Below are 12,349 nucleotides of genomic sequence, written 5' to 3'. Positions count from 1 at the left end.
TCTAATATGAGGATTTAATGTCAATGATTGAAACTGTGATACTATTTTCAAGATTCTTTGATTAATAAAAAGTTAAAAAGAACATAATGTAATAAAATTTCACAATATTAGGCTACTGTTTTTTTCTGTATTTTTGATTAAATAAATGCAGGCTTGATGAGCATATATATATATATATATATATATATATATATATATATATATATATATATATATATATATATATATATATATATATATATATATATATATATATATATATATATATATATATATATATATATATATATATATATATATATAATATATATTTACATATTGCCCCTTTTTTACATTTGAGCCCCTGCCCCTGAAGAACTCTCTGCACGGCCCTGCTCAGAATGGCCTCCATTGGCACAATGCACTTTACACTCTCAAGACCCATAAAAAGTACTAAAGACGTTGTTACAAAGTCCATCTCACTACAGTGGTTCTACAATAACTTTATAAAGCGACGAGAATAGTTTTTGTGCGCAAAAAAACCCTAAATAACGACTTATATAGTGATGACCGATTTCAAAATACGGCATCATGAAGCTTCGAAACGTTATGAATCAGCGAGTCGAATCATGATTCGGATCGCGTGTCAAACCGCCAAACTGCTGAAATCACGTGACTTTGGCGATCCAAACCGCTGATTCGACTCACTGATTCATAACGCTTCGAAGCTTCATGATGCTGTGTTTTTAAATCGGTCAACACACCGGGAAACTGCTTTGCGCGTTCTTTTGCTGTTATTTTTGTTGGCAAATGGGAATTTGCGTGCTTCATCATGGTTTCACCGATATCTATGGTTTCACCACAGGGTTTGCAGCTTTTCGATGACGTTCGCGTCGGGTAATTACGTCACTTCAAAACGTTCCCATGGCAATAGGGGGAAATGGCGGCTCTTGTGTGAAGTAAACGAACATTTTTCAACTTTCTGCTAATATATATGACTTTTTGCAACGAAAATGCGGGGATTATGAAATCATGCTAGCCCCGCATATTTTGCACGCGGAAATAGGCAATTTATGCGGCGAAAGTGCGGCGTATTTGAAAAAATGCGGCCCCCGAATAAATATGCGGACTTTGGCTGATTATGCATTAAATTATGCGATCGCATAATCGTGTTTTGTCTGGAGGGACTGGTTTTTAAATAAATACTATTTAGCAAAGCTGCATTAAATTGATCAAAATTTTAATTATATTAAAGAATTATATTAAACATAAAATGTCTCCAATCATGTTTTCACAACCATTGTAATAATAATAATAATAAATCTTGAGCATAATCATAATCATAAATCACCATAATGATTTCTAAAGTATCATGTGACACTGAAGACTAGTGTAATGTAAAGTATTGGAGAAACATTTATTTATTTAAAATTGTAATAATATGTAACACTATTATTGTAAGGTGTAGACTAGCATGCATGAAATCCAAGTTAAATAAAGAGTGTTTTAATAAATAATGTGAACACGTAGGAGAAATCAGGAACGGATCAAACAGTGAAAATGGAACTACTGGACATAACAGAACATAACTGTTACAATGATTGTTTTTTACTGTATTTTTGATCAAATAAATGCTGCCTTGTTGAGGTAATAGCATTAAAAAAATCTTAACCACAACAAATTTTTGAACGGTAGTGTACATATTATGGTTGGATCATTACCAATTTTTTTTTTTAATTATCTAGATATGATACCAGCCTCTGATTCTTAAGTGTTGATACCTTAGCCATAAAATAAATCGTGTTAGGCTTCTGATGAAATTAGATTTTTCAGTAGATTCAATAATTCATTATTAGCCTCACAGTTTTTTGTTCACACTTTGTAGTGCCAGCATACTGCACAACCCTAAAGTGTCACACTGTTCTGTTCTGTCTGTACTATTTCTGTCTGAAGGAAGGAGTGGGGTATTGAAAGCTTTGTGTCCCACACCTTACTGCGAAACATGAGAGAGAAGGACTTGAAAAAAGCCATCAGTTACCACATGAAAAAGATTCTATCTCAGCAGCCAAAGCAAAAGGTGTGTGCATGTGTATACTGTATTTGTGTTCTGTCCTGAGCATTGTGTGGATGTAAATCATGTACATAGTATACAAAAAGTAGTGTGCCATTATACAGTGATGGTTTTAGATAGTATTTTGAGAGATGACATGTTACTGAATAATACTATATCATTTATCATGTTTTTTTAAAACTGTGAAATAATGTCATGGTACATATAAAAATATACCATAGTATTCCCATGTTACATGTGCACAAAACATGTATTATTTTGATATTCTTTGTTAGTAAAGTACAGTACTATGTGTATTTTCATTACTTCCCATGTGTGGGGTGTTTTCATAGGTGATCTCAGTGAATCATGCTAGACTGAACTACTTGAATGAGATGTCTGAACTCAAGTCCTATGGAGGAAAGGCTTTTAGTGCCACAATGATGGTAAGAGATGCATTCTGAGTCTGCACTTTCAGACATGAAATCTATTAAACTGCAGTAAAAATTTGCCAGTAAATGTACCCCACTTGCATTTACACATGCAATGGCTTTACATCTTTCATCCACATTGCTACCACTCACACATCAGCACCAAAATGCCACTTAAGAGAGTCAGAGAGACCTACATCACACATGCTCTCTACATTCATACAATTTTCCACTAGTCGGACCAGTAGTTTAGATTCACTGCCCACATGACAAAAAATCTAATCTACTGTACGCTACCATTCAAACGTTTGGGGTCAAAGATTTTATGTTTTTCTCACTTTGTGCACCCTTGCTTATTGTCAACATCATGCCTAATTGGTAAAGTAAATTAATAAAGTATTAATTTCTTTTTTTTTTTTATATATATCTCTAATGGTAGTGTACTTTTTACATTTTACTGATGCAGCTGTATACACATGAGAAATAATATATCTTTAATTTTCACTAAACATTAAATTACCTAATTTTATTAAGTATCTACTTTGGATTACTGCATAAAGAATATGCAGCTATAAATTCATAAACATTTTTACTAGAAAACAATGCCACAAACTACTAATGTCATCATTATCAACCCATTCTAACTGATACTTCAAATAATATCAAAACTATTTCTATTTATTTGAAATCCCTTTTTCCGAATAAATATTGCAATTTCACATAAATGTTTTATATATAAATGTAAATGTAGTTATTTTTACTATAGTGACATATGCAAATCGATAACTGCACTATTCAATACGTCACAGAAAAACAAATACTTATGTTTGCAAGGCATAGGATCACAAATATGAGATTATCATTTTTGTTGAGCCCTGAAGTGGGCCATTATTTAATTAATTTCCATACAAATGTTACCTTTCCGTTTTACGTCAAATAGCCTGTATTTCTAAATAAAACAGGTGAGAGTTAGAAAAGTAAAAAAGATGAGGATAATTGTTGTTCATTTTTGGTTTATCTTATTGTTTTTTTGGGGTTTTATCCCTGCTTTCCATTCCATATATCACATACTGTACACTCTTTCTCTATTTAACTAGTTGCAGGACAGAGAGTCAATGGTGAGTTTGTTGGTGGGAGCTCAGTATGGGGTGAGTCAGGTGATCAACCATAAACTGAGCATCATGACCAAACTAACTGAATTCAGCTGCATTACTAGAGTGGAACTATTACCCGAGTCTGACAGAGTTAGTCTGGTCAAGATCTACCTGCAGGATATAAAGGTAAACATTATATGCACTCATACTTACAGCTACATACATGTACACTCAGTATAAATCTTTATTTGTACTCTCTGCTCTGACTTTTTCACATTGTCACACTTTTCCTGTCTTCAGCCAATAACGTTGCTGATGGAGTCAGTGGCAGCTAAAGATTTATTGTGTCTGGTTTCTGGATACTGCAAACTACTTGTGGACCCCCAGATCTGTGTGTTCCCCTGGTCAACTAATTCGAAGAGCCACCGCATATCAGCAGAGGAGGGTATGCAACCTCTGTTTTACTGAATTTTGAACATTAAAAGAAAATCTTGAAAATCCTTCCCCACTCTGCAAAAAAAAAACAAAGTAGAATTCTAAAATTATGTTTTTAAAGGCATTTTTACAGAGCCACAAAAATAACACTATCAATACTAACATTATCAATACAAATTATACCCTAATGCAGACAACAAACCAAAGACCACTCATTAGCAACAATACACTATGAATTCTTGTTTACATGGAATTACATTTCTGACTGCTTACATGATTGTAATAGTAAAAAAATCTTTCATGCATCAGGAAAATTCCCAGAACGCCACTTCCACCCCTAAAAATAGCAAGGTGTGATATATTAGACAGACTTTTTAACATTGAAAACTGTTTGCATCTTACCAGTGTCTATGAAATCAAAGGGTCACGTTCTAGTCCAATGAAGATGGATGAAATGGTTCAAAAATAACAATGTGGTTAATTAAATTAAACAAACAGATAATCCAAAAGGGAGTAAACACCAACAAAACTGCGTGCCATGAACAAACAATACCGTACAATGAACCGAACAAACTGAGGGACTTAAATATACAAGGCTAATGAACTAAAATACAAACAAGTGTGCTAATTAATCAAATGATGAATAACCATGGTGACAAATGACAAACGTGAACAAAGGAAACAGGAAACAAAGATAGCAGTAGTTGACGATATCTCTTTGTCAAGAAACACCCTGTAAACACGCGTGGACATGTAATACACATGCGCATGACATCACCATTTTCACAAATTCACGTTTTTGTTGTTTACATGGAGACAGTAAAGGCATCGTGAAACACGTTTTCAAAAGCTTGTGTTTTCAATCCCCAAAAACACTGCTGTAGTGTAAATGAACAGCCAAAATGCATAAAAAGTTTTCAGTTGAAAACGGTGTTGTGTAAACACCCTAAAAGTTTGATTAAACTAAGCATAATTGTGAAAGTGACGTGAAGTATGTCATTACTATGAAAAAAATGGTGGTGACAGTTTAACTAACCGTGAGTAGGAGAGTAGGGTAAGTGAGTCAGCAGGTATGATAGGCTGCCAATGTGACCTCATTACTATTTGTGCGTGTTGTTTTTTGTTGTTTTTTACAATGCGATTTATCTGAATTCTGTCTCTGCTTCTGCCTTTATGTGTAGGTTATGTGTCACACTGTGGCAGTGACTCCGAAGACTCAGACACAGATGTGGATGCTCTTCTTACTCATGTTGCTAGCACTGCCAAATGCAAAAAAACAGCAGTTAAACCCAATGATAAACTACCAGAAGAAACTGAAAAAACACAAAGAAACAATGAAAAAGATGAAGACATGGAGAAGGAAGGAGGCAAAGAAGAGGTGGTTGAGAAGAAGGAAAAGGAAGAGAACAAAGAAACCATCCATGAATCTATACATGGTAATAATGGAAAGACAGTAGAAATAGATGATGAGAGCGTAGGCACAGAAAAGGAAGACAAAGAGCAAGAGAAAAAGCTTGAACAACCTCAGTGTGTCATCATTGTGGATGACCCCTCATCTGAAGCATCTGATTCATACCAAACTGAATCACAGTTCCTGACCAGCATGTCCAGCGACTCTATAGATGCCCTAGAAGAGGATGACCTGATGTCCTACTTCTCTACCAGGCGCCCATGTCATTTACCAGTGAAAGACTCTTACTGCTGTGAAGACCGCTATTCACCAGCATTGTCTCCACGGCAACTGCACAGCAAAGATTCCCTTCCCCAAAGTGACCTGTGCTCTGCTGATTCCCATTGTGAGTCTGATATTGACCAATTCTTTTGCTTTGCTGCACTCTCAAATATTGCTGAATGTCTACCTAGTCCCCCTGCAGCCAGTGAAGAGGAGGACTGTGAGGAGTTGGGACCAGAGAAGGAAAAACCTGAAAAGGGGTCACCTGCAAAATGTCCAGGAAGCACACTACCTCCTCCTGGAGACTATGTGTTCAACTTTGAACAAGGAGATACTAGACACTACTACAATATCTGCTCCAATGTTACCCCTGACAGTGCACGCAGCCTTCCACAACCTCTCTCTCCACCAGGTCCTATAGAAACACAACCAGATCGAGAAGGAGGGAAAGTGAATCAGACAGAAACAGTGCCAATTTTTCAACCTCCACCAGGGTTTGGAGACAGCAGTTCAGATGATGAGTTCTTTGACGCTCAGGAAAGATTCACATTCCCTGAAGACCCCTTCTCAAGTTCGATGACAAGAGGTATGACAGTTTTATGTTCTCAAATTATTCCTGTAACAAATGTTGTAGAAGTTAAAAAAGTAAGTTAATCATATGAAAAAGTAATTATCTGCACCCAATTAAAAAATAATCATACCCAAAATAGTGATGTAGAGTTTTGCTAACCATGTGTATTTGCTGATTTCTCTTTATAAAAAAATTCTGCAGAGTCAAGCACCATATTACACACACTAAGCCTGGGGGAGACTGGCATGTTTGTCGGTAGACAAGAAGCAGAGGATCTAGAGAAGAAACAAAAGAAGGAAGGAAAAATTATTACACAAGATAAGTTTTCAAATTTCATGAAAAGATCCAAAAAGCGTCGCTCATTTATGGAAACAAATTACACATCTCTGGTATCATTCCCAGAACCGGATCAATTAGATAACAGCTATGGAAACAGCATCCCAAGCTATGGTTCTATATCAGTCAACCATGCTGCTGGCCGAATGACATGTTTTGATGACGGATGCTCAGATCAAGGTCCATGTCTAACAGTCTCATCCCTAACTGATTCTGAAGGAGAACCAGCACAACTGGAATCCAAACCCATCAGTCCATCCAAAGTCAATGGAACAGGACCACACAATCCCACTGATACACAAGTGGGACACTCAAGCAAAGCATATCAGCGGAAACAGCAAATTGTAGAGATGGAACCAGATTCCATGGAGTTCAAATCAGTCTCTGAACTAATGTCTTCTGTGTCGCCAACTATAGTAGCAGTACGCTCTCACATGGACTTACAGGATAAAGGTAGCACCAGTAACCAAGGCAGAGATGATCAAGAGGAGGGTGCAGTGGGAGGTCTTGTTGAGAGACTGTTTGGAGGCCACTTGTTCTTTGATATATCTGGTGGAAAGAGTGATAGCAGTGTTTTATTTGGTCAAAGAGATGACCATATAGCCAAAGAAATGGAGGATTCTTTCCAGGGCAGATCAGTAACCCAAAAGAGCAGCTCACTGCCAAGACTAGGCCAGATATCCCCATCGAGTTTACCCTACTTCCATGTCCCGAGTATATCATACACCACAAGCCCTAATATAGACAAGGATGATGATACTGTATATCTAGAATCTGGAATGGGAATACACTCAGTGGACCCCACAGAGAGGACAAGAAGTCAGAGCATGTCTGCATCATTTGGCAGTGGTTCACCACATTGCCCATCAAGACACTTATTTTCCCAGCGAGTCATAGGACCAGAATCTGATGAAACTGGCCATTCTTCTGACCATTCCATCCAAGAACTGTCTTCTGGCGTTCCTTCTTATGAACCAGCCCAGAGGTTCCTTCTTTCACCCTGTTCATCTGGCATCCTTGGGCGACTCTCTGCCTCAACATTGCGGGGAAAGATCCAGAACCTTCCTCTCTACTTATCACGTTCCCAGGAAATGCTAACGCCCAGTTCCAAAGGCAGTGGCAATGTTAAGCCCGTGAGAAGACTTTCAGAAACACAACTACAAAGAAATGAAGTTGAGGTAGCAAAAGAGGTAACTGAGGATGTGACCTTGAATGTAGGCGCCCCTGAAGTAACAGAGGTAAAAGTGGTTACCATAGTATCGGAAGAAGTAACTGAGGTCATTGAGGAGGTAAGAGAGGTCAGCCACATTAGTCCTCAAGCATGTGGACAGCATAAAGCCCAAACGGAACCTAAAGCGTTTTCTGTAATATCCATATCACCCTTGTGTTCCAAGGCAGAGAAATCTCTCCAAGTCAGCCCCTCATCTGTAGTGGTTACCACACAAAATCTAAACGGACCCTGGGGGGTGGTAACATCTAGTGGATTACAAGAATGTAGCTACCCTCCCTCAAGCACAACTCCCCAAAACTTTACCTCTAGCTATGGGGTTTTCCCAAACTGCCAGTCCATACCTACCATAGCCCAGCCACAATCCTTGCCTAGCCCAAATCAACATAAGAAACAAGACCTTACCTGCAGCTCAGTACTGGCTATGGGTTGTGACACTGTAATGGACAGTGCTCAGACACCTTTAGATGTCTGCCAGACAGTATACACCAACTGTTTCAGTGGAGTTCTGGACAGTGCCAGCTTCGATGATGAACTCACTGTCTATGAGTTTTCCCGCAGAACAAGCCAGGGTGGAACAGGCAATACAGTGCTAACATCCATCCCTCCTTCTTCCCTCTCTGCATCCCCTGCATCTTTCTCTCCATCTTCTCCTTTGCCCTCATTCCCTCATCTAGTACTGCCTGCTTCTTCATCTACAGAGCTTAGTCCCCTTCTGTCTCCCTTGGATGCTCCTAACTGCTTCCTAACAGACCCTAATGAAGATATTGTGACTTCACTGCTGACTCGCCGGTATCCCCTACCACCAACAGGATTCCTTTCTTTGCAAAGGGATGTGGATACCCTCTTAAGTGTTCTTGCTGGTGCTATAGAGAACCAAGATGGGATCCACGAGCACCCCAGGGATACCTGTGTGGCTCACTTTTCAGAGAACAAAAGGCGATTACATACAGAGGCTCGGAGGCTTTTAGCTGGATGTCAGTGTGTGGTCAGGGTTGGGCAGACACCAGAGGAAACACTTCAATCATTGTCTGAAAGCTTCCGCTCACTAGTACAGCTGACAATTGTGTGCTCATGTTTCTCTAGTTGCCAGCGATGCAGGGAGCGCCATGCCCAAGCACTTACAGGACTAGCAAATGTTGCAAAAACTTTTCAAGACTTTGCACGGGCGGCAGAGCTTGTGGGAAGCGCTAGCGAAAGGAAGACTTGTCATGATCTGAGTATTAAACTCCTGGCTCGCCAATGCACTGCACTAACAACCTCAGTCTTCTGCCTCACCCAGCTCTTTCGCACTCTCACTGCCCTTTGACATTTGGACATTAGCTTTTTTTCCCCCAAAACCGGAAGAAACCTGTCAGAATAACTCAAATGTGGTTTAAATAAACCTGTTGAGATATACAACATTAATACTGAGGCAGTGTCCAAAGGCACTGGCATACCAGTAATAAGCATGAACTAATACATACACTCTCACACACACACACACACACACATACAGACACTGAAACCTGCCATTTAAATGTATTGAATGGATTAGCCTAAAATGACAAATGTACTGAGAACAGAATTTCTAAACAGGGTACTAAACAGCTTGTTTTACAGTATTTAAATATTGGGTATGAGTTTATTGAGTATTGAATGTAATTCTAAACCATAACAGTCTTTGTACTATGGTTGTCAGTAATTTATTCTGCTTCGTGAGAAAAGCATAGACATGGATTTTCCAGTATATTTTCCAACATTCTCTGCTCTCTTTCTCATAATTGCTCTCTTTTGCTTGCTTTCTCACTACCATTCTCACAAATGTTATGCACATACAGTATATTCTCTTCTCTCTGCCATACCTAGTGTCTATTAGGGAATGTTATGAAAGATTTCTGCAGTAATCACCTGGGTTATAAATGTTTACCAAATACAAACAATATTTTACTTGAGTTGCCAGTAATGTTACATGTTCTTTTAGAAGAATATACCAAAGCCTATGGATGAATGATTTTGCAGAGTGAATGCAGATTAATTCAAAAAGACTTTACATTGACTTTTGCATATACTTTACAGTTTAATACGTTTTTTGGATCATTCGATTATTTTTGTGTGTGAAATAACTATAATTTTTTGTTCCACTGATTGATTTTTCACTGATTCCTTTTCAGTCAATTCCTCCCCCTAAAGTGTCTTCACAAACACTGCTCACATAATCATACAATGATCAAATTATTGTAGAAAATGGTTGAAAGGTGACAGGAGTGGTAAATTACAAATTTGAATGTGAGAAAATATCAAATTAACTAAATTAATAGCAAAGTAATGTACCCACCAGAACATGTGTCTGATACCAAAAAGCTGCCATGCACTCTCTTCTTATAAGGCATGCTGTAAGCCATAGACATACTGTATTCCTTGGAAATAGTGGGCTGCATGCAAAAATGAATGCATGATTGAAAGACTGTGAGTGAATGAATGGTTATAGCAATGAAACCCGCTTTGTAATGCAGTATTCACCCGCATTAAAAATGACTTCTAAACAACTGGAGAAGTTTGTTTTATTACTTAGACTTCACACTATTCTCTTCCATATCAATGGCAACATATATTTGCATCGCCACCGTCCAGCCAGGAATTATTATTTTTGTTGGCTGACTGATACGGGTCAGTGGATTTACCACTGAAGCCTAGCTGCAGATATGCAAACTCATGAAAGCAAACATTTTCCTTTACAGTGCTATTGTGATATTGCCAGCAATGACTAATTTATGCAGTGAGTAAAATTTTCTAATATTAGGTGGATTACTAAAATAAAGTGAATGGTATTTGGCTAGTCAAGTTATCTTAACGTTGCAATGAAATGTATTGAAACATATTGTGATGTACATCTAAGTGTAAGCGATTATTGAAAAAATATGGTGGGGATTTGGTTCTATGCATCAGTTGTTGATTGGTTTTAAGATGTGGGCATTGCACACAAAAGTGGAGACAGATAAATGCAAGCTTGAAGAAAAATCAAGAAAAATCCTTTATGCTCATCCAGAAACAAACTAATATTCAGTTGTCAGACACAACTGGAAATTCAAAAGGGACCTGGTTCTGTGGCCAGATGAATCTATAAAAAGAGCTTTTTGGGGTGGGTTTGCTGCCAAAGAAAGGTTAAAAAGTACCCCATGTCCACGGTTAAAAATACAGCTGGATCTTTAATGTTATGGTCCTATTTGTTTTTTTGTTTTTTTTTGCTGGAGGTCCTGGACATCTTGTTCAGATACATGGTATAAGCGATTCTAGCAAATACCAACAGATAAAAAAATCAAAACCTGATGTCCTATGCTAGAAATCTTATAATGGGCCATGGTTGGATCTTCCATCAGAACGACGATCCAAAACAAACATTAAAATCAACACACAAATGTGTCACTGAGCACAAAATGAAGCTTCTGCCATGACCATCCCAGTTTCCTGACCTGACCCCTATAGGAATGAGTGGGGTAAACTGAAGATAAGAAGCACCAACATGGAGCTGGGAATCTGAAGGATCTGGAGAGATTCTGTATGGAGGAATGGTCTCTGATCTCTTGTCAGGTGTTCTCCAAACTCATCAGGCATTATAGAACAAGGCTCAGAGCTGTTATCTTGGCAAAAGGAAGTTGCAAAAAGTATTTAATAAAAGGGTGCCGATAATTATGGCCAACGTGTTTTGGAGAAAAGCATTTATTTCATAATGTGATTTACCCCCCACTTTCAATTCTTTTACTTCAATGAAAGAGTTTTTAATAAAATATCAAAAGGATAAGCAATGCAGATTTATTTTTACAGCCATATATTATCAAATTTACCAGGAGTGCCAATAATTCTGCCACCAGAAAGAATTATAATTAAACAATACATCAAAACATTTACAAAAAATAAATAAAATAAACATATGCACAGATAACAATGAGATTAATAACATGCATTTAGAAAATAGATGAATTTTCATTTCATACCAACTTTAACACAACAGCCCCCATGAGGCAGCACATCCCAATGCAAAATAAATAAAATTCTATTAGGTTAGGTTACGGATGTGATTTAATTTTAACTATTTTTCAAAAGTATAAATTATATAATGGATGAATTCATGTTTTAAAGCATGTTCATTTGATATCTAAAACTTTTTAATATGAATGAATAAATAAATAAATATATTAAATCTAAATAACCTGCATTGTCTCATTTTTACACTGGCACAGCACATCACTCACACATCACATCATTTACAACATAAAGTTGTAAATGTTTAGCATGCTCTATTCCCTGTTTAGTACATAAGGACAATAACATTTTTTTTTTTTTATTCCATTGTGACAACTTAACTATAGCCTATGGGATAAACTGTCAAAAAATCAAAATGTATGAAATGGAGTTTTAATAAATTGTGACAAATAGCCCTGGTCTTCCGAACAACGCAAAATAACGTAAAATAAAGATCATTCACATTAACATGTCATCTTTTATTGATACATTAGGTAATAAATATATACTCACATAATTTGGGAAAAACAGCTTCCAGCCGAGCTGAGGGA

At 37.4% G+C, this 12,349-nt stretch overlaps 1 protein-coding gene across 1 annotated transcript in view; it reads left to right on the top strand.

Annotated features, from left to right (window-relative positions):
- frmpd1a (FERM and PDZ domain containing 1a) overlaps nt 1–10,316 on the top strand; it is a 46,656-nt gene extending 36,340 nt beyond the window's left edge. The window contains exons 12-17 of the mRNA XM_079813638.1: nt 1,933–2,056; nt 2,383–2,475; nt 3,558–3,740; nt 3,855–3,999; nt 5,171–6,247; nt 6,434–10,316. Of these exons, the coding sequence (XP_079669764.1) occupies nt 1,933–2,056; nt 2,383–2,475; nt 3,558–3,740; nt 3,855–3,999; nt 5,171–6,247; nt 6,434–9,105 (4,294 nt within the window). The 3' untranslated portion in view covers nt 9,106–10,316. The remainder of the gene's footprint in view (nt 1–1,932; nt 2,057–2,382; nt 2,476–3,557; nt 3,741–3,854; nt 4,000–5,170; nt 6,248–6,433) is intronic.
- Nucleotides 10,317–12,349: the final 2,033 nt, after the last annotated feature.

The sequence above is a fragment of the Gobio gobio genome (assembly GCF_949357685.1).
Source record: "Gobio gobio genome assembly, chromosome: 3".
Lineage (NCBI taxonomy): Eukaryota > Metazoa > Chordata > Actinopteri > Cypriniformes > Gobionidae > Gobio > Gobio gobio.
Note: the sequence above shows the minus strand (reverse complement) of the source record. Positions and strands in the feature narration are given on the sequence as shown.